At 42.8% G+C, this 23,423-nt stretch overlaps 1 protein-coding gene across 1 annotated transcript in view; it reads right to left on the reverse strand.

Moving 5' to 3' along the window:
• Nucleotides 1-23,423, reverse strand: part of GNB1 (G protein subunit beta 1) — a 57,367-nt gene that overhangs the window by 28,427 nt on the left and 5,517 nt on the right. Inside the window, exon 2 of the mRNA XM_073656874.1 lies at nt 2,975-3,074. Coding sequence (XP_073512975.1) covers nt 2,975-3,031 — 57 coding nt within the window. The 5' untranslated portion in view covers nt 3,032-3,074. The remainder of the gene's footprint in view (nt 1-2,974; nt 3,075-23,423) is intronic.

Raw genomic sequence — 23,423 nt, forward strand, 5'->3', positions numbered from 1 at the left:
GGCGGCTTTATTAATCATATCTGGTGGATGTGCCCTGAGAGCCATATAAATATAAAAAATCTCATGCCCATGGATCAAAAATGTTGGTTCATACAATTTTAGGTCATTAGCACCTTTACTAGGACAAAATAGTTACTATATATCCACCATTTCCACGGATTTAATGCTTTTAAATTGATATTGGAAATTGCAATTTTATTGCATGGCAATAAGTCAATTGTCTGCCACTTTTTAATATGTACAATCAAATGCACTAAAACAAAATCTGCAGGCAAGAGTGAAAAATGTACATAACTAATACATGTCATAGCTTGTGCAAAACAGACCTTGTAGCGGATATACTAAACTAAAGACATCCAGGAAGTCTGGTCCTGGCTGGAGCCAAGCTTTTAATAACTGTTTAGAAGAGCTGAGAATTAATGAAGGCCGAAAACTGAAAAGCTGATGTGTATGGAGATAAAGCAAACAGGCCGAGATTAATTCCTGACCAGGTATGTGACCATCTACAGTCATGGCCAAAAGTTTTGAGAATGACACCAAAATTATATTTTCACATGATCTGCTGGCCTCTGGTTTTTATTAGTGTTTGTCTGATGTTTATATCACATACAGAAATATAATTGCAATCATATTATGAGTACCAATAGGTTATATTGACAGTTAGAATGAGTTAATGCAGCAAGTCAAAATTTGCAGTGTTGCCCCTTCTTCTTCAAGACCTCTGTAATTCTCCCTGGCATGCTCTCAATCAACTTTTGGACCAAATCCTGACTGATAGCAGTCCATTCTTGCATAATCAATGCTTGCATTTTGCCAGAATTTGTTGGTTTTTGTTTGTCCATCCGTCTATTGATGATTGACCACAAGTTCTCAATGGGATTGAGATCTGGGGAGTTTCCAGGCCATGGACCCAAAATCTCTATGTTTTGTTCCATGAGCCATTTAGTTATCACCTTTGCTTTATGGCAAGGTGCTCCATCATGCTGGAAAAGGCATTGTTGGGCGCCAAACTGCTCTTGGACGGTTGGGAGAAGTTGCTCTTGGAGGACATTCTGGTACCATTCTTTATTCATGGCTGTATTTTTAGGCAAGACTGTGAGTGAGCCGATTCCCTTGGCTGAGAAGCAACCCCACACATGAATGGTTTCAGGATGCTTTACAGATGGCATGAGACAAGACTGGTGGTAGCGCTCACCTCTTCTTCTCCGAATAAGCTGTTTTCCAGATGTCCCAAACAATCGAAAAGGGGATTCATCAGAGAAAATGACTTTGCCCCAGTCCTCAGCAGTCCACTCCCTGTACCTTTTGCTGAATATCAGTCGGTCCCTGATGTTTTTTCAGGAGAGAAGTGGCTTCTTTGCTGCCCTCCTTGAAACCAGCCCTTGCTCAAAGAGTCTCCACCTCACAGTGCGTGCAGAAGCACTCACACCAGCCTGCTGCCATTCCTGAGCAAGCTCGGCACTGCTGGTAGTCCGATCCCGCAGCTGAAACAGTTTTAAGATACGGTCCTGGCACTTGTTGGTCTTTCTTGGGCGCCCTGGAGCCTTTTTGACAACAATGGAAGCTCTCTCCTTGAAGTTCTTGATGATGCGATAGATTGTTGACTGAGGTGCAATCTTTGTAGCTGCGATACTCTTCCCTGTTAGGCCATTTTTGTGCAGTGCAATGATGGCTGCACGTGTTTCTTTAGAGATAACCATGGTTAACTGAAGAGAAACAATGATACCAAGAACCAACCTCCTTTTAAAGTGTCCAGTGATGTCATTCTTACTTAATCATGACTGATTGATCGCCAGCCCTGTCCTCATCAACACCCACACCTGTGTTAATGGATCAATCACTAAAACGATGTTAGCTGCTCCTTTTAAGGCAGGACTGCAATGATGTTGAAATGTGTTTTGGGGGTTAAAGTTCATTTTCTGGGCAAATATTGACTTTGCAAGTACAGTAATTGCTGTTAAGCTGATCACTCTTTGACATTCAGGAGTATATGCAAATTGCCATTACATAAAATGAAGCAGTAAACTTTGGAAAAATTACTATTTGTCTCATTCTCAATACTTTTGGCCATGACTGTATAGTAGTCATCTACTATTTCTATAGGACCTGTGTACCGATCGCAGCACTCCCAGACAGATGATGTAAGAAAAGCTGCAAAGTGCAAAGTGGTTAACGAACAGTAACATCAATAGAGGGGTTACTATTCAGTAAATGCTAAAGGATGGGGGCAAGGCTGGTAAGTGCAGAGAGCAAGATTTTGCGATAACATGCGAGATCTCGCACTTTCACAGCAAGAGGAGCAGCGGAGGGTTTTGCATGCTGGGAGCCTACAACATGGAAGTTTGAACCCAACTTTCCTTTTGGGGGACATTAGGGTTCCTTCTGCACACTTTTGACAACTTACATTAAGAACTAAAATCTGATGTCAACTTGCTCAAAGCAGCCAGAATATAGGTCAAGGCAAGAAATATTAAGTGCTACCTTGCTCTACACAGGCTTTTTTTCTTTTTATGGAGGACCAGAAGTAATGCCACCATCACGACTAAGAGCAGAAATCGCACTTATTTAAGGCATGCAATTGACTAAAACAAGAATGTGAAGTTTATCTTTGTGCTGCCACGCAGTCTGTGTATAACCGGCTACAGACCGAACAGGCGCCTCTGATGAAGGATGGATTTTATTTACTTTGTAAAAGTTCGGCTGTAACCTCATGTTCAAACAGTGAGGAGCTATCTAAACAGATCAGTCCCAGATCATCGAAAGCGGAAGAAAAAAGTAAGAAAAAGGAAAATGAAATGAAAGCCTGCAGTTGGCACCTACAACCTACTAACATTACATAAAAGAAGTTCAGTTACGGCAGCCCAAGACTCCGTAACAAGATATGTGGAACGAAAATCGGGAAAGGGTAACCAGTGGGGGGGCAGTTCTTGAGTAAAGAAAAAAACTAATCCTAGTAAGATTTTATTTTACTCACTCTGATTTGGTTCTTGAGCTGCTCGGCCTCCTGGCGTAGCTGGTCAAGTTCACTCATGGTTCTTCTCTAAGATGAAGCTTCTCACCACCAACACTCAGTTCTGTAAGAAGAAAGATTCATCGTCTTTTACTTCACTCAACATCTCGGGAGTTTGGAAGATTTACAGCATGAACATTATTTTTTTTTTTTACATAGGCTTAACCCAAAGATGTCCAGCTTGGAGACCATTTAGCAAGCCCATCCTTCCTAAAGGACTAAAAGTTTAACACTCCACAACATTTTAGCCCAAGCAATTTGAGTTTAGTCGCCATCGTTAGCTCCATTACATGAGTGAACAAATTAATGACGTAAAAGGAACATAAGCCCAACGCAGATATTTAATAAAAGCCCCATTGTACTTCAGGGACGCACAGCATTAACTAGAGCCATTTAGACCACCCTAAAACCTAATTAAATACCATGTGTCCCAGTTGAAGACATGGCTGCTGGTTGATAACCTGTCAGGCGCGGTTGTTCGGAAGTATTAAAATCCAATATATAAAAACTGTAAGGGGGCTGAATGTATAAGTCTTCAGAACTTTATTCCATGGTCCGACGTGAGAACATGCCCTGAATTATACTTACAATTCCCCTGAAATGCAGGTCTAGGCAAGTCTAGTCCGGCTACCAGATGTAGGTCTGCGTTGTACAGCCCTTTTCCCTGTCCTCCATACAATGTCATCTTTAAGCCCGAATAGATCTGAGTTACTCACTCAAATCCGGTTAACACAAAACCGGCTGAGAGTCTTAAATTGTCCACTATCCTCCTGACCCTAATCCAAAGTTTTGTTTCTCTTTATGGGCCGTCAAGGGCAAAAACTGCTAAAAAGAAACGGTTTTGGAGCCAGAAGAGCTGTACAACTGGTTATCAGTAGTTACTACCCATAAGGTTGCGATTTAGATTTATAATATGGTGAAAAAGTCCAGATCCTAGTGATTAGGAAAGCAGCAGTACCACATTGATCCAAAACATCAACTACAATGCTTCTAAGGGGTATCCCCTACTTGAGACCCAGGAGTACGGAGCTCCGAACAAGCACACATGCGAGTATTTCAAAGAAGGTATGACCCAAGATATAAAGGGAGACCGTGCGAAAATGCCAGATGGCTAAGTGACTCTAGACTAATATACTTACATCATTAAAAACAGCCTGATAAGAAGGTCTGCAAAGTAGACGCTAATGACAATCCCCCTCATCATAGATGTCTATACTATTAAAGATGCCTGCAACCAATATGCACACAAACGCGGCTACACTAGCCACAAGGCACTTGAATCGGATGTTTGGGAGGAATAACACCACAAAGTATTATGTAACACACAGAGGAGATTTGTTACTGAAATCCAATATGTCTGGACACCCTTAATGTACCTCCAAAACCAGCTCTTCTCCGCACTCCAGTCCTACCTTTCGAGGCTCAAAGTAAAAGCAGACAATTAGTAAAAAGCACCTGAGTGTAAATCCCCTTAATCTTGTTGACGAAAATATTCGGCACAGTTAATGCGCCCTTTGGCACAGTGGCAGTTCCCTTAAAGCGACACATGCCAACAGAACCCGAGGCACGAAGGTTAGTCTGTGACAAATGGCTTCCAGAGCTCACAACATGGGTTAGTAAGAGGGAGACAGACCGGTAGTGGGGGCTACTAGTGACGGTACGGGCACCCAACGTTTTACAAAATGCTGAGATGTCCTTATCTGTACAATATTTGGGGATTTTATGAGGTTTGTGCCAATTTTCTGAGTGGATCCAAGCTCCAATGTGCCATAATTTTTTTCCCAAAACACACTGATGGACCTAGTGTCTCTTGCTCCAGTACAGAAGATGATTGACCTACATACTATATTAGCACAACACATGATATCATTCAGAACTAAAATTTTAGATAGGATTTTAAGTGACTGGGACATTAAATTTTAAAAAAAGAAAACCTTAATAGAAAGAGCCCTCTGGGGAGAAGCAGAGGAAGAAGTGAGAACTCAGAAGATCCACAAGAAGCCCCAATATTAGACAGGCCGAGGATTATGATGCTTTAATGAGGATCTTGAGAAACCGCTGAGTTAGGACAATAGTAGATTATACTTTGCGTGAACTGTGGAGAGGATCGACCATAAATTAAACCACTGGAGCTGTCAAGGCTTTTACAAAGACCACAAAGACGACACAAAAGTCCCACAAATCAGACAAGATTAACACCCAGAAATATAATTATTTGTCCACATATACTAAACTTAGTGCTGCGACAGCCCCTGGTACACCAAGAAAAACCAAGCCGATCGCCAACCATCCTGCACAATAACATTTTTTGAAATACTAAGACTTTACCTAGTTTCTCTATTAGCAAAATGTTTCAACATGTGAAGTAAAGACTAAGCAGATCCAAATCGGACAGTGTAGTCTTTGGTCAAATATTGTACAATTTTGCAATTTTTTTGCCAAAGGAAATACAACTAGAAAGGCTCAAAGGGAGATTAATATTCTCAGTGCCACCTCAGCTAGCAGAAACAGCCTAAAACATTTTACAGTTCATCCAAAAGAGGGATGCGACTGGAGAGTGGGTGTAACACCGACAACGTGCACCAAAATCCAGGGGCAAAAATGTAAACGGTTGTTCACTACTTTTACACTGCTGACCTTTCATTTGTATAGGCCATCAAAATAAGTTAAAGGGGGACAGTACTTGGCATCACCATCAATCGGAGGCCACCGTGCAAAGCAGAAAGGCACCGATTCGTACACCAATTAGTAGCTGCTGTGGATTATGCAGAGCTGCGGTGTTCTTCATACGCCATCTACATTTGGCCGCTGACTGAGGTGGAAAACGCTGACCAGGATTACCAAGTGTGCACCCTACAGTTACTACCTATCCTAAGGAGAAGTCATCTTTCTATCAAAAGTAGTGGAGAACCCCTTTTAAGAAAAAATTGTTTAACTGTGCTGCATTTATCATCCAGAATGCACCAATGTGATAAAATTTGCATTGCAACTCTTGCTTAAGGTTAGTAAATCTGCCGTTCTCGAACATCAAGAAGCAGATCCTGACTGCACGATTGCATCCAGGTAGACTATAGTCCGACAAGATCCCCGGCCGGCTTCTCCCACCACCACAGTTGACAGGTCCCTACTATGTGTGCACATAGTGAGAGACCCATCAGTCACCTGGAGTGGGAGCCGCATCAGACTAGCCACGAGTCCAACGCTAGGTTGCCCTTAACAGTTTAATTTCTGATGTAATTTACAAAAATTACTAGATTTTTGATGACAATTAGATTACAAAAAAAAAAAAAGCACAAAACAGCATTTCAATACATTTTTTAGGGTCAGTTTTGCAGGTGAAAAGAAACATGCTAAAAAGAACAGGTTTCTCTTGTAAAGTCAGCAGCAGCTTTTGGCCTATGCGCCAAATAACTAATCTGGACTAAAATTTTCTCTAGGATCTCAATAGGGGATCGAACATTTACAGAGGCCATTTAGATGCATAAAATAATTTTAAAATCAGACAAACAAGTGTCAGTGGCAACCTGAAATACTGCAGGACAGATACACAAATGGGAACACAGCCTAAACCTCAAAAACCATAACCGATGAGAACACAGCCTAAAAACTCCGCTATAAATCTTGAAAAATATATTAAAGTTTAAAAAATTAACAGCTTATTTAGAAGACACCCGGTGATCATGTGAAAACATAACTGAAGATGATCTAACCCAGCAGAATCTCCTATTACATCTCTAGGGATGCAACAGAAAGTAATATTTATTTAGCACAACTTCACCACTAGCAGCCATGACCGGGCACACGCAGGATGTTTTTTATGAACCCCCTTGTACACAGGCTGCATAATCCATACACTCGCTGATTAGGTTTCTGCTGCGGCTCAAAGAGGAAAAGGTGTGGTAAATCAGTCTTGGGTGTGGGTTCCTCAAGTAATCACAATTACTCGTTTCACCATGACAAACAGCAAAACACTATCCAAACTACAACCGTTGTGCGCAGCCTAAACGACATAATGAGGCACAATGTTACAGGCTATTTGGTACTGAGGTTATTACCGAGTTGCCCCCACATCATGCTCACGGTGGGGCTGTACAGTGGTACCACTGAGTAGACACTATGCAGTCCGAGTGTTGGCAGCATGCTGTCAGTACTACAACTCTCTGAATGCCAAGCATGCTACCTGGCCAACATAGGGGCAGCTCCGACACTAGAGCCGGGATACTGTAAGTGTGGCCCTCCTCTACTGCCTCCTAGGGGGTTGCTGCAGAGTGACTATATACAGTTAGTCCATGCTAGAAGGGAGGTACAATTCACAAGCTTTATGCTCCTGTACTTATCACAAGTTGGCCCTGGATAGACACGATGTGCATCCTGCTGATGAAGTCCTGATTCAAGCCCAGGATAATGTGGCAGATTACTATTTAGGCATCAGCTTAAGTGATATAAGGTTAACTTGTTAAATGAACATATTCCCCAACAAAACCCACCCTACGGCTGCGTAGTACAAGACTGCTCTAAACCAGCTCTTTGACTCTGCGCAGTGCCACATTGCCCTGAGCAGTAGCACTGGCACTATAGTAGTGCCCTGTAAATAGGACACTGATTAAACAGCATTGGGTTCAGCTCACACTTTCCATTTCTTTTCAGTAGTAATGAAGCTTATAGGGAGTAGAGATAATTAGTGTGTAGGCATTACCATGGCTTACCACGCCAACAGGAATCTACATTTAAAGGATATGGACACTCTGACATGAAAAAAAGGATTGAAAAAAAAATATTTTTATACATGTTACCAGTTACATCTAGTTAATAAATTTGTACTATGGTCTGCAATCTTCCTTCATTTTCAGACCTCCTGATATGTAGTTTGCAGCCTGTTCCTAGTTTCAGATTGTTCTCTTGTGGAGTCTCTCTCCCTGTAATACATGCTGGATTGTGTTTATTCAGGGGAGCAGCTGTTTTCAGTAGCTCATATCAGCACAGCTTCTATCCTGTACTCATTTCCTCTTCATGAGCTTTTCTATAGCTGGATTTCTCTCCACACCAGAAATCTGTGTATAACCCCAGCCCCACCATCTTTAAGGGCTCATGTAGAGGTCCGTGGATCTTGGTCTGATCTTGGATTGCAATGCACGGACTGGCCTCGGGTCTCCCGACCATAGTAATACATGAAGAGGTCATGCTCCGGTCGAGAGACCCACGGCCAAACATGTGCATTGCGGTCTGAGATCAGACAGATCCATGGACATCTGCATGAGCGATCGCAGACAGGAGAGCAGAGATCGGTCTGACCTGTGCATTGCACTCCGCTCAAGGACTTGGACTCACCGCAGCAGCAAAATGGTAGAAAATGTTTAGTGAAGACTGTAGTGATGAGCGAGTATGTTCTGTTAACCCTTTCGCCAAGTATGCTCGGCCAAGCCCCGAGTAGTTACAGCTGCTCGGTGATATGTTTGAATCACTCCCGTGTGCATGATTTGCGACTGTTTGACAGCTTTGATACATGTGAGGAATGTCTATTTCTTACACATTCCTCACATGTAATAAAGCTGTCAAAGTCGCAAATCATGAGCACGGGAGGGATTCAAACACATCACCCAGCAGCTGTAAATACTCGGTGCTCGGCTGAGCATACTCGGCGAAAGGGTTAACAGAACATACTCACTCATCACTAGTGAAGAGTATTTAGAAAGTTGCTTAATGTTTCATTTAGGAAGCAAAAATAAAAAAAATACAGACACAAGCTGTGTAAATAGCTTAATTCTAATATATTCAGACACCTGTAATATAAATATGGAAAAAGCAACTATTCATGTGACAACAATCCTTGATGCACAAGACAGCTAAAAAAAAAATTAATGGACATTATATTAAATTTTTCTGCAATCTTGTATCAGGTGTGCAAAAATCATATCAAGAACTGCAATGTGTGAACACACCCAGATACAAGGGAAATCAAACAGATGATGCAATTCAGACCAGTGATCAAAGAGCAGGAGGAAAGCACATTTGACCTAATTGGTGAAACACAGGTCAGTGGCCAAGCACACAGTAAAGCTCTATGGCACAAGCCTGCTGCTATTGGAGGACCTGGTTACTAATGCAACAAAACACATTCATGCAAATACGTGTCATAGTAAAGAAATTCTCTTTCTTTAAAAAAAATTAGACCACCCAGCAAAGTAACCTCAGAATATGGAGCACCAAGTCTCCATTACAGCTCAAATTGGCTTCTGGCTCCATTATAGACACATTCTTCTACTAAACATTCCTATAGAGAAAGCCATTTCAGAGTAGATGTGCTGCAGGCCACATCCATCATGCAGAACTAAGATTCATTTTACAATGGATTAGTTCTCAATGGGAAGAGCTTCTGAAACTCGCAGATCACTCGAGAAGGAAGAGGACATCACGGCCGCTGCCGGTCAGACATCTAGAACAGCGTTATTCAGGCATCAGCCTTTACTCATCCTTTCCAATGAAATAAAGCAACAATTTAGGTTGTAATTGCTTTATAATAATTATTAAACGCTTAATTCGAACATGTGGCAGAACAAACAAGGCTCTTTGGTTATGTAGTGGTGGGAGGTAAAAGGTTATTCCAAAACGAAAAAAAAAAAATCATCCCCACCCAACTTGCTGATCACTGGGGGTCCGACCGCTGGAACACCAGTAATCTCAAAATCCTGTCTTTAATGCACAGGAGATGTACATGTTCGCACTCTGCTCCACTCTGTCCATGGGACTGCCATACATAGCGGAGCGCTTTACTCCCATCAAACCCACTGACCATGAATGGAGCAGAAGTTGAGCACATGCACCGTTGCTCCAGATTGGACTGTAATGTCACATTATCGAGGGTCCAGAGCTACTCTTTCAGTATTGTGTGTCCCAGTAGTTGACACCCAGCAAACAGTAGACACCCCATACATCTTAAATGGCCGTCAGCTGCACGCTGGTTTGGCCCATACGCGGCAACACTTGCTCTGCCGAGCGCTCCTGTGTTCTCCATGAGAGAGCTGCTGGCAGACGTGTGTGGCGGCATCTTCTCAGGAATAACAAAAGGACCAGTCAATATCGCTGGCTTTGGCAGACTTTAGGTTAATGTGTATGGGAGGGCTTTCATTATCTATCCATAACTCTTTTGGGAGGTGGGGGAGGTAGAGATAAAACCCTTAGAAACAAGTTGCCCATCATCCTACATCCTGGTCATTATGACATTGGGCGCTGGGTAAGGCGGCTGTATGCTGACAGGACACTTACTGAGGAAACTATTGGACACTGTTGACCGGTCTATGGGCCTATTTGCAAAGGCAAAATGCTTGGATTCACAGACTGACTGGCACTAGCTTAAATATACTTTTTACATGGTCAATAAAAAAAAATGGATGTTGACAGAATAGTTCTACAATGCCTCGGACTCCATAAAACAATGTAGTTTAGGTCGGCATAAAAGATGCAATGAGCCGATGGAGAACCCTTTGACATTTCGTCGGCTGATCGACGACGTGTTTATATAGGCCAGTGATCTGGATGGTTTCGTTAGGAGCGCTCAACTGGACAATTATAGACTTGCGCAAAGCCCCTATTCACATAGGAGTCGTCAGAACCCACCAATTTCAGAAGCTTTGGCCGACCATTCAATGAACATTAATTAAGGGCGTCTAAACTTTGACAAAGAAAGGATCCCGCCTGTCGAATTTATGGATCCAATGAATGGTAAATGCACAAGACTAGCTCAGTGACATAGGGCTGCCTTGACAAGTGTAGCACCCATGTACAGCAAGCTGTCCCTAGGCTCAATGTAAGAGTGAACAGACCTGTATTGAACATGGGGAACATGGTCAGTAATGGACGATAATGGAGTCTAAGAAATAGTCAAAACTTTGGGGAAAAACGAAGGCAACATGATGCGCTGCGCTTGCATACAACACCGGGGTTCAGCCTCCAGTGCATGGGCTTTATTAGGTATTAGTCCCCCCGAAAAGAAAAGCCTTTCCCGGTATACACACATCAACTTTATTAATTAAACCTTGTCTGCAACCAATGACAGGTCTGGCACCAGCGAGGGCTGCTTACATCTGGACACCCTTTGATGCGTCTTGCACAACTACCTCCTTCTCGCTATTACATTCCATATGAAGGATCAGTGGTTGCTCCCGATACATCAAAGGAAACAAAGAATGAGGATTTCATCAGTAAGGAGAGAAGCAGAATATAACTCCTTTATTCTAAGAAGAAATTATTGGTTCCCTCAATATGAACCCTGACATTTAAAGGTCATATTCCCCAATGTGACTACAGTGACAAACCACTCAAAACGTGTTGCGCCTGTTCCTTATTCTCTATGGGCAAAATACAAAAACAAACGCAATGTACTCGTGTACAACATGGTATTAGTCCCATTTTATACATCTCACATCTCATAACCTTTTCATGTTTTTCAGGTGCTTATTTCTTCTGCCAAGTACATCACCCCAAGAGATTTGGCAAAACAAACAGGTCCCTCCGCTGGGTAAACTGCAGGGTAACGGCGCCAATTAATCAGAAACCAAACACCTGGTAACTAATAAGTCATCAACTTCTCAAAGCACAACAGAGTATAGACACAACCCGTCCCACCCAGGTCTCATCTAGGGATGGATTTTCTTACCACTGGCAAACATATCCATCAAATTTAAGAGTTTGCACTCAAAAAAAAGGAAAGAAAACAGGAAGTATACATACTATATATAGGTGGGACGTATGAGAATTAAACCACTTGTTCCAAGCAAGAATATCTCAGTTTTACATCATAGTATAAGAAATTTTCTAGTGCTATGCATTGTTCAAATGGCATATTTAAGAGAGGGAAGGGGGGAGGGAATTGATTGCCTATCTTAAAGCCGGCCATACAATGCTTCGGCCGATCATACGCCGATCGCTCAGCTGAGTGCCCCTGTGTTCTCTATGAGAAAACTGCTGACTTAGGCTATGTGCCCACGATGCAGAAATGCTGCATATTTTTTCCGCATCTCCCTGGCAGGGAAAACGCATGCAGATTTTACATGCGTTTTTCCTGCCAGTTAAACGTTTGTCAAGCGTTCTTCACATGCATTTCTGCATGCGGGTTATCAAGCGCTTTCCAAGCGATTTTAGCATCACTTGAAAAAGTGCTTGACAACTTGTTAACACTATATAAATCCAAGCAACCGGCATGGATTTATAGTAGTGTGATCAAGTTTTTTTGTTTTTTTTTTTAAACTTATACTTACCTTCCAATGTCCTCCCGGTGTTTTCTCCGTTGCGTCCGGTGTCTTAGGCGGCTCGCAGTGGTGTGAAGGACCTGCGGTGATGTCATTGAGCCATGTGACAGGTCACATGACTCAATGACATCATGGCAGGTCCTTCACAACACCGCGACTCAGAGCAGACCAGACGGAGGGGAGAAAACACCGGGAGGACACCGGAAGGCAAGTATAATCTTTATTTTAAATTCTTTTTTTAACAGGTTCTATGGTACCCAGGTCTGGAGGAGAGTCTCCTCTCCTCCAGACCTGGGTACCATCCGCACATTGAACCGCGTGATATCCGCTTGTGCACATGTAGTGATGCGGATGTCACACGGTCCAATGAAAGTCAATGGCGGCGATTACGCTGCATGTCCGCAAAATTAATTGACATGCTGCGGATTTTTGAGCGCAGCATAAACGCTGCGGAAAAATCCGCAGCATGGGCATTGACATTGCGGCTTGTCATTGAGGACCATGGGGGATGGATTACCAAGCGTTTCCCAAGCGTTTACGCTGTGTAAATTCCGCAGCATAAACGATTGGAAAATGCTGCATGGGCACACAGCCTTAAGGTATGTGCACACAATCAGTAAATGCTGCGGATTGGACGCAACGCACTTGCAATCTGCAGTGGCCAGATGTTACAGCATAGTGGATAGGATTTGTAGAAATCCCATGCCCACTATGCATCTCCATGCTCCTGCGGCTCACCCGTGGACATGCGCTGAGTCTTTACAGATCGCAGCATGTCATTTTCTCTTGCGGAGACGCTAGTCTCCTCAAGAGAAATTATATCACTAATGTAGAGAACGCGGTGAATAAGCATGGTTCAATGAACACACGCGGATTCACCTGCATGCAGCACTTTGGACGCAGCATAAAGTATACTGCGTTCAAAGCGCTCCCAATACTGACCATGTGCACATACCCTTACACGTCGGCAGGCAGCTCATCTCCGGGAAGACCATGAAATAGTCAGTCCTAAATCATAACTGTCCGATCAACAGCTCTCCCGACCATCAGTTGCCCGGCGACTCCGTACACATCAGACAGTTGGCCGAACCTGTAGATATCAGCAAGTCAGTCAACAGTCTAATATGTATGGGCGCCTTAAAGTAGGTTATCAGTGGGGATCCTTATACTAAGGGTCTGTATACAAGGGCCGGCCAGGTGCACTAAACGACCGATCAGCTTTAATAATCTGACTTCAGATGCTCAGTGAACAATCTAAAATTGTTCCGAGTGCATAAGCTGTCCTGTTTACAGATGTGCTACCGAGAACGATGATCTTGTGTGCAGCACAAAAAAACAAATCCTTTCACCTGACGAATGAGTGTTTTGCTTGTTCATCGGTAGCCTGCAAAGTTAGCGCAAACTGAGCACTTGTAAGAAAGTTCTTTAAGGGTATGTGCACACGATGCAGAAATGCTCAGGATTTTTTCCTGAGCGTTTCTGCATCTCTCTGGCAGGAAAAAACGCATGCGGATTGTACATGCGGTTTCCTGCCAGGGACATGCGGAAATGAAGCGGTCTTCACTTTCATTTCCGCATGCGGGTTGACAAGCGCTTCCCAAGCAATTTTAGCATCACTTGGAAAGTGCTTGTCAACTTCACACTATATAAATCCATGCAACCGGCATGGATTTATATAGTGTGTGAATGTCAAAAAATAAAAAATAAATCTATACTTTACCCTCTGATGGCCCCCGGTGTCCTGCTTCATCGGTCCCGGCTGCCGGCAGTGAAGACTTTAGGACCTTCCGACGTCAGCGTCACGTGACCCATCACATGACTCTGACGTCAGCGAAGGTCCTTCTTCATTCAACCGCGAAGTGCCCGGGAAGCCGGCAGGACGCAGCGCGGGCCGTCAGAAGGTGAGAATATATATATTTTTTATTTTATTCTTTTTTTTTTTTAATGGTACCTGGGTCTGGATGAGAGTTCTCTCATCCACACCCGGGTACCATCCGCACATTAGACAACATGAAAAGCGCATCAACATATACAGTGATGCGGATTCCATGCGGTCTAATGCAAGTCAATGGCGGCAAAAGAGCAGCGTTTCCGCAAAATTAATTGACATGCTGCGGATCTTTGACCGCAGCGTTTACGCTGCGGAAAAATCCGCATCATGGGCACAGCACATGCGGATTTCCATTGGGGAACATTGCTGCCCTTCTACCATGCGTTTCCGCGGCGTTTACGCAACTGCAAAAACGCCGCGGAAACGCATGAAAAACGCATCGTGTGAACTCAGCCTAACAGTAATCGCAACTTGTAAATGAGCTTCAAGCTGTATAACCACTAGTTACAGCCACTTCAAAGAGGTGCCCAGTACACAATGTAGGGGCCATAGAGCTAGGACCCTACAATTAACTGGTAGTATGACACCACCCCCCTCGCCCCCCACCCACACACGATAATTGCCTCTGTGAAGAACAGACCATCAATCAAAACACTTGAAAACCCTTTAAAACAAACACCCAGGATCAGTAGAAAACAAAGGACCATACAGATGGGTCCCTTCATTATCATTCTTCTTTCCTAGAAAAAAAAAAAAGATTTGGGATGATCAGCTTTGAGGAACAATTGACATTACTTTGTTGGGTGTTTATGCTACATGTGTCAGCATGAGATTTGTATTATTAGGTAAAAGTGGACACAAATTTTTTTTGAGGACAACCACTTCACCATATGAAGTGGCCTACCCTGGGGACGGAGAGGTGTGCATTTGCCCTTGGGCCCCCAGTTTTTATCAATGGCCTAGTAGCAAAGATTGAAACCCACACATTGACAAATGCCTAAACACTACACAGTGGACATCTGATAATTCCCCGCATTGTGGCCTAGCTTACCACTTGCAATGCGCATCATCTAACATTTCAGCCTTATCCATGTCAATGACCCCTGTAACAGAGCAGACGCTGGTGATGTTTTGTAGTCCAAATGTCAGTTGTGAACACAGCGAGCCTCTATAAAATAACCTTAATCTGAAAAGTAGTTCACCGTCCTCCCTTGGGGGTGACTGCAACAAATAATCTAGGCCACTGTCAGAACTTGCTGAATGAAACCTGTATCCAGGAGTTAGCACCTTTCACAAAGTCCAACCACTCAGTCTTTTATAGAGAGGTAAATCTTGCAACAGACCGCAGCCTCGTTTCTGCTGCTCAGTGTTTTCTAGTATCTGGCAATTAATTATAATAGCAGATGCAGTAGGCCGCAATGCACCCACCTGGCCTATAGCTTAAAGGGACATTAATCCTAGAAATACACGAGTGGAGGGGAGCGGTCATCGTTTCACCAGTCAAAGATTTTCTACGGTTTTAGTATGGGATAACAAAACCTTTATTGCTTTAAATATTTGAGTGACCTTTTAATTGCAAGCCGATCTATGGGAATCTTGGTCCTGAAACCCACCCACAGATTGCTTAATAAAAAATAAAGAGTGCAGGAGCATGCACACAGAACAGACTATGGACTGACTAGAAAGAGCAGAGGCTTCGTAGCTTATGCTTTCTATTGAACCCGCACTTAGAGCTGTGCACCCCTTGGAGGGGGGGGAGGGGGGGTCCCTCACCAGATGCCCACCAATTTGCTTGCAATTAAAAAGGACATTGAAAAAAAAAGTGGTTATATGTACTGTACCAGAGAATGGCTACACCACACTACTGTTCCGGCTATGTACATTCGCCTGCTGCAAAAGCTGTAAAAAGTCGATCAGTGAGGGTACCATGCAGGTATCCTATGACTATGGATAGGTCATCAATATACAAGTCCCGGACAACCCCTTTAAGCCCAATTGATTTAGAAAGAAAATTTGTAATGTCATTTTTTTCTGGCATGATCCTTCTAGATCAGTAGTATCACAGCGGTGAATGTCTGACTCTCAGCACCCATCAAGATTAGCCGTTGTAAGTGTCCCAGTCATCTGTTTACCAGGTGTCCGTCATTGCCAATGAATAGGACATTCATAGTCACGTGAATAAATATAAGCGAGTGATATAAAGCCTAATGGGGAAGTCCATGAGCTTAAGACATGTCTGACAATGAAAGCATCTTATCACTAGGTCCATCCAGGACATCATAAATGCGATAATAAAGCGTCACATTAAAAGGCATGGTTATGATGCAAGGACCGTCTAAATATAAAGCTACAAGATTTTATATACAGTCTAATTTATGGTGCAGACCTGATCTAATCATCAGGAGACACTTTCCTTATTCTTTTATGGTCAGCAAAAACTTCAGAGGCAACCACATGATACATGGGATGTTATCCAAAGCATAGGCAGGGCAACTGCTGAGCAGCCAGTGTCACCAAAAATCACAAAGGCACGTAAAGGCCAAAGTCTGCTGAATCGGCCGACAGTCTAAAGTGTCTCTTGACTCTTCAGATTGGATTTCGTTCACGGCTATACATTTTTAAAGATCGGTCTGAACACCCTGGTGACTTGCAAGGCCTCCCAGATTTCAGCAGCATCACAGTAATCTTGTGTGCCCTCACGCTCTAGGTATAAATGAGACAGCCACCAAAACTAAAGGATATTTAAATACTTAAAATCCACACTGCCCTTTATCCTTTGATCAAGCAATAATGCCACAAAATTATGGCACTTCTGAAAGACGCTGCGACAATCCAGAAATAATGACATCCAGAGTATGAATTACACTACAGACAAAAAGGTATAAAAATACGCGTATACAGTGGACATTACACCTGAAACAATCCAACGTACAGAAACCCTGGGGAAATTCTAATCTACACGTCTATGACTGAGGGAGAAAAAAAAAGCCAATTTACCACTGTGAACTACATATGGCGACTACAAACTAAATGCACCAGCAGATGAATTTGGCCTGATGACCTGACTATGTGATATATGGAGGATTTCACAAATGTATCAATGGCAGATGTTGGGGGCAAAAGAAATCAGGCATGTTCGTTTTCAACATACCTGATCCTTTAGTCTCATGAGAGAGAAGCTGCCATCCAAGGTGTTAGCTCCCCTGAACAAGCGAGCACGTGAATGTTTGTGCCCAGAAGCAAGATTCCTGTGAACACGAGGAGCTCGACAGAAACCCGACTGTTTTGGTTAAAAGTCATAGATTGTAAGCTTGCAAGCAGGGCCCTCCCTCCTCCTGGTATCTGTTAATTTGTGTGACTATTGTTATTCTGTAATGTCTTATTGTTTGTACAACTCCCCTCCAAAACCAGAAGTGGAAGAAACAGTATAAGGGAAACGTCTGTATCTCTTCTGTGTTTTGGTTAGCAAATACCAATGAAAAACCAGTGTACAAAAAAAAAAGCCCATGTGAAGGCAGCTTAGTGCAGGGTTACAGGGTACAATCCATGCTGATGAACGAAATCTGAGCAGTGGTCATTTACTGGTTTTTTTTTTTGTTTGTTTGTTTTTTTTATACCAGCCGACAAACATTTATGTGCACAGAACAATCCTCACTACTAGAGATGGGTGAACCCGAGAGGGTGCGCGAGAGAACCAGAACTTCCAGCAGTCCGCCCATCCCTACTCAATACGGTCCTCCTGTGCACAGTGTCACGTTCTATCGGCAGCACGTGTCCGGTCTTCACGATGTGCTGGCAATAAGGAGGAATTTATTTATTTTTAAGAGAACCAAAAAATCATTGCACCCAATTTATGGGCATTTTACTTGTCCGCCAGGTGATTGGCAGCCTGCACATTCGGCAATTATTGGCTGGTTTAAATGAATTATAAAAACTCAAGGAGTCAGCCCAGCTACAATAAGTTATCACACCGCTGGGACATGCACCAATAGGCAGATTGAGAAACTTTTTATCCCTGTTCCAAGATGGAATGACAGGTCTGATGTTCAATCGTTGCTCCATTAATTCCCTATGGGGATGCAGGAAAAATCTCAGCACAGAGCTCAGCAACCCTATAAGGAATGAATGGATAACAGGTCGCACATATTCCTCATATGCCGCTCTATTCTTGTGGGAATAAAAGTTCCCGATTCTGCTGATTGGTTGGACCCTCACAGATCAAAGAATTACCACCTATCCTGTGATACTTGGTTTTAAATTAACCTCCCCCTTCAATGTAATAAACGTTCATGCTCAGCCGAATGTGCATGTTTATTGGGAGGTCTCAGAAATTTGCAACAGAACTTTGACAGCTCTGATAGCTGGTTTCTCTACAAATGGCTCTCTTACTGATGATTGGAAAAATTGTCCACGGGGAGAGCCTTCCTAATTTTTGCAGATATACTACACACTACATGCCTCAGTAAAGGCCAGTGCCCTGATAATGAGCCTTAAACACTGGTTCTGACCCATAAACCTATCATCTTGCATCGTACCCACAGTTACCCGGAGCTGCAAGTTCCCTATATCTCTTGGCTTTTGCTGATGCTAAGCACTAGATCCACAACCACACCCAAACACAAGTTACAGATCACGTGGACTCCACGGACGAACATCTCCTGGGGCTCGTCAGACCGCTCCAGGAGCCAATTTTGCTTAGAAATAAGAACTTTCAAAGACTTGACATAAAAGGCTCTGGTCGGGCTTCTGTGGCAAATTTCTGGGCGTGCTGATTACCTAAGAATTTACTGAACCCTGACCCAAAGAAATATTAATTTTAAAAGGGGCTGTCTCAAAGGCAACTCCTTAAAAGTGTTGGCCAACAGCTAAGGACGAAAGGGAATCTGTTAACAGGATTTCACCCTTCAAACTATTGATTTGCACAAGTAGCTTTTTCAAAGCCAAATGCAGCAATAACTTTACATGGCCAACGCGTTACTGAGAAATTAGCATTTGAATTGATATCCAGATTGGGCTGAAAACCTACTGAAGATCTAAAGCCTGTGTCACTCCAGCTCTATTCCCCACCTCCTGCTTGACTCACTGCCTCCAAGCTATTTTGCTTCAGGACAAGTAGCCATCAGTCAAGCAGGAGACGGCATTGGGTGGGTAATAGAGCTAGAGTGACGGAGGCTTCAGATCTACCATAGCTCCTCGGCCACATTTTCAGATCAATTCAAATGCTGATTTCTCAGTAATGGAGGAACGGATTGTTAAGGTATTGCTGGACTTTGTCTTTGCAAGAGTTAGATGCGCATATACCGTAGTTCGGGGTTGAAATCCTGCTGACTGATTCCCTTTAAAACCATCCGATCCTCATCTCCCCTGACCTCAATGTAAATGTCAATATAACAGGCAGGAGGCCCAGATATGCATTAGATGGTCAGCAGATCCTGCCAAAAATCGTTAGGTTAGAATAAGTTATCTAATGTGTATGAGGGCCAAAGAGCACAGACTTTGTCAGACATTACATACTAGCAAATCTACCAGAATTTGCTGATTTATCTATTAAGCTAAAAAAGCCATCAATCTACAAGAGCAAAAGGCAATAAAATAATCACGTTCTGAGAAAGGCTCCATCTTGCAAATTCATTGTAATGATTGGAAAATGTGCAATATGTACTAACAATGTAACTTGATATCTAAGCATGCCCATGGAAACACAAAATAATCTGACAGCAGCATACAGAGCGTGTGCACACAGCAAGATGTCCAAACTAGATGAGGTTGAGATGATTGAAGCTGTCCGACCGCCAAACCCTCCATACACTGGAAAGCTTAATATAGAGACAAGCAGAATAACAGCACTGTCAGCACGAGGGACGGAGCAGATCTCCATTTTGCAGCATTTGTAGACTAAGCTAGTAATGCACTCAGTCCACATAGCAACTGCTTACAGCCGATAGGAAACACACTAGTAAATTACAGCACAATGCACTAGGATACAGAAAGCCGTATGCAGTGTGTCATTATTACTGGAAATCTGCATTCAGGGTGAACGCACGCCTAAGCAGATTTGTTGCAGATTTTTATGCATCAAAAACTGCAGCAAAATCTGCAAGAATCACATGTAGACTTGCAGCAGGTTGCGTTACATGCAGACTTGCAGCAAAAAAAAAAAAAAAGATTTTTTTGAAACAGCGCTACCGCTAACATTCTCTGCATAGATTAAAAAAGGTCACAAAATTTACATGGCACTTAGTGGCCACTCCTTACATTTCGTAGGTCTATGTCCAGCATGTGAACACGGCAGAGCATCATGGGATGTAGTAGGCTGCAAAACACCGACCAGGGGATCCTGGGTTCTCTAGTACTGTCATTCCTACGTGGTAAAGGTAACCATAACCATACACAATAGAAGCAAACAACCTCACAAATTTGGCGACCATCTAATATGTATGGGGACCTCCTGACTTTAGGAGAAAGAAGGATAAAGCCATTGGGTAATCCTTTTGGTCTGCAGCAAAATAATCTGCTGCAAGAAGAGTGTTGCAGTGGCTCTTATGGGGGTTTAGTAAGCGCGCAATGTATGTACCACCCAACACACCCCTTACGTCTCCTGTATAAGCCCCTTATATAATAATTACCCACAAAGCAATATTTCTTATGAAAGTCAATGATTTTAGTAGACAATTTCCCTTGAGCTCGAAGGATAAATATAAGGGTGGGTGGGTTCAGTATTCTAGTCTCAGCAGAAGGAACCCCATCTCTGCCCATCATAAAACTGAAGCACATCCATTTATTTGCCCAGAATAGCAGTCTGACGGCTCCTATTCAGCCCGCAGGCCTCATGCAATGGTATCTCCATAATAAAGCTTGCCATATGGTTTTAAGTGGATGTAACGAGAGAGAACGCTAATTATCAAGATCGTAATGCAACAAGCCAAAATCCAAGGATAGTAAGAATATAATCCAATCAGAGGCTAAATCAGCAGCCAGGACACATATTCCATGGCGACCTTTCCTATGTGCAGAGAAGAGCTTAGCAATTACATTAGGAATAAACACCAACAGAATGGAGGGATTGGAGGCCTGTTTAGTGCCACTCATTTAAAGTTACCTATGTAATCTGGGACCGCTGTCAATCACTTAAGTAGAAGAGGTACCCGGCTGAGGTAAAAATCCAGATTCAGAAGCAAACAGGGAGAAAAAACTTTTTTTTTTCAATGGGCATCTTCGTATTCATTCAGGCACTGGGTGCTGTTACATAATGCCACGCAATCCTCTCTGCCACTTTCTTTCCTAATGGTTTGCACAAAAACGGACCCTGGAGCTACGTGAACAGTTATACAGGCGGATAAGCAGCCACTAACAGATAGAAAAGCCTTAGGTGAGGCCTCTATTTTTAGCAGGAATCTTTCCATTACACATTTCACTCCATTTATCCAGAAAACAAAAGGAGAGCAAGAAATAAAATTCCAAAAGTAGGATTAATCGTGGGAGACGAAGGCAGTGGCTAATGCGACCAGTTAACTGATGGGTGTAGCTTTATACGGCAAGTAAGCCGTTTGCTGTCACAATGATTTTTACTAAGTAAAACAAAATTACAAGAATTCCCAGAACTTTACTAGCACAGATGCCCTCATTTCAATAGGAGCTTCCTCTACTTTTCACAACAGTGAAATTGTAATTTTAAGAGGAGGATCGGTCAGCCCTCACCTGACATTGTCTATATTAGTAAATGCAATTCTGGAGAATCTTTGCTTTGTACTAGGTATTGCACAGCTACCCGTTGATCCCTCCTGGAAGAGTGAATACATTGATACTGGGTATTACCATTCGTCGTGTGCCGAGACAGGGGTTAGACATTACAAACATGCGACCAACTGGTAACATCCAGTTAATTTATTCATTTCTAAAGAGGAACAACAGAGGAACAGGACACAACAGTTCTAAGAAATGATGCTCCAGTCTTGTTATTGCATGGGGAAAACAAGTATTAACTAAAACAGACAGGAGAGGAGACAGATCCTCTGCAAGCAGCCCTGTAATGTCGCCATGTGCCAGGAGTACAGCAGGGACTGGCCCATCACAACCACAACATTAAGGTTAGTTTTTTTCATCTTCAGAAGGTTTGAACAGACCCAAAACTTAAACATTGCAAAAGCAGCTTACACCAGACCACAGACAGGCATTTTGCTCCAGTAGTCACCCATATATATCCCCTAATTTATCTCTATACTTAAAACTCATCAAACCTATGCTAATTACAATTACATGTAATGAATAAATGAAGCCAGGCATCTTCTGTGGGGATATATCCAGCTAACTGGGGGTTCACAATATGTTCTGCTCTCTGCCGAGCTCGTTTCCAGGGGGTGGAGGTATTTTAATACAACAAAAAAAAGGTTTGAAAAACGCATCTTTGCGCGTCTCAATCACTCACATAGATAAATGGTGTTTGACAAATTAAGGCTTGGACCTCTTCTACAAAAAAGGTTTCCATCATTTTTTGCCGGACACATCAGACTTGCTCTAGAGTAGAATGCTATGATAACCTTTAATCTCAAGAGGAAAAACAAAAAATACACAAACCACACAACTGGAGTTAAATCATCCCAAAAATATATCAGCATCTGGTGGGCTAATATTAGCTCCAGTAGTTTGTTTGTCTTCCTTTGCCATGAGTCACCCATTCAGGTCAAACATCTGCCTGGATGTTATTAAAAATCTCACCTACAATGTAAGCTGCAAGAAAAATGAAGAAAAAAAAGTATCTATCCAGTACACATCGAGCGTCACAATGATTAAACATCAACACCCCAAAATGTGTACAACAATGACAATATATATATTATGGGGTAGAGAGTTACAAAATAGAGAAAATAATACCGGGTACTACACAACCAGGCAAAAAAGGTGGAGGCCAAAATAAGAAACTAGTGTCAGCAAACTGCTACCACCCTGGGAACAGTGCACTCTGCCAGGCTGCTAGCAGAGGTAACGTTGCCTCTGCGGCATGGGTGACACTTTAGAATGGCGTGCGCTCCTGATCTATGTAACCGGCCACTCACACTGCAGGGTCTGGTAATCTAGACAACAAACTATCAATTATAGAATTAAGAATACCTCCTTTCTTGAACACAAGAGGATTTTTAAACTGGAGGCAAACTGCTTGTTTTTTTACAAGAACTTTGCAATTTTACTTCTTTATAAACTTGAGACAACCCCTTTAAGGTGCGCATCTGCATTAGACAAAACGTGTCTGAGCCTAAGGCCATGGCCCCACTATCAGTATTCGGTCAGTATTTTTTCTCAGGAGTGGGAGCCAAAACCAGGTGAGGAACAATCAAAGAAG

Source organism: Phyllobates terribilis, unplaced genomic scaffold, assembly GCF_046119375.1.
Source record: "Phyllobates terribilis strain yellow unplaced genomic scaffold, ASM4611937v1 Scaffold_12__6_contigs__length_324123572, whole genome shotgun sequence".
Classification (NCBI taxonomy): Eukaryota; Metazoa; Chordata; class Amphibia; order Anura; family Dendrobatidae; genus Phyllobates; species Phyllobates terribilis.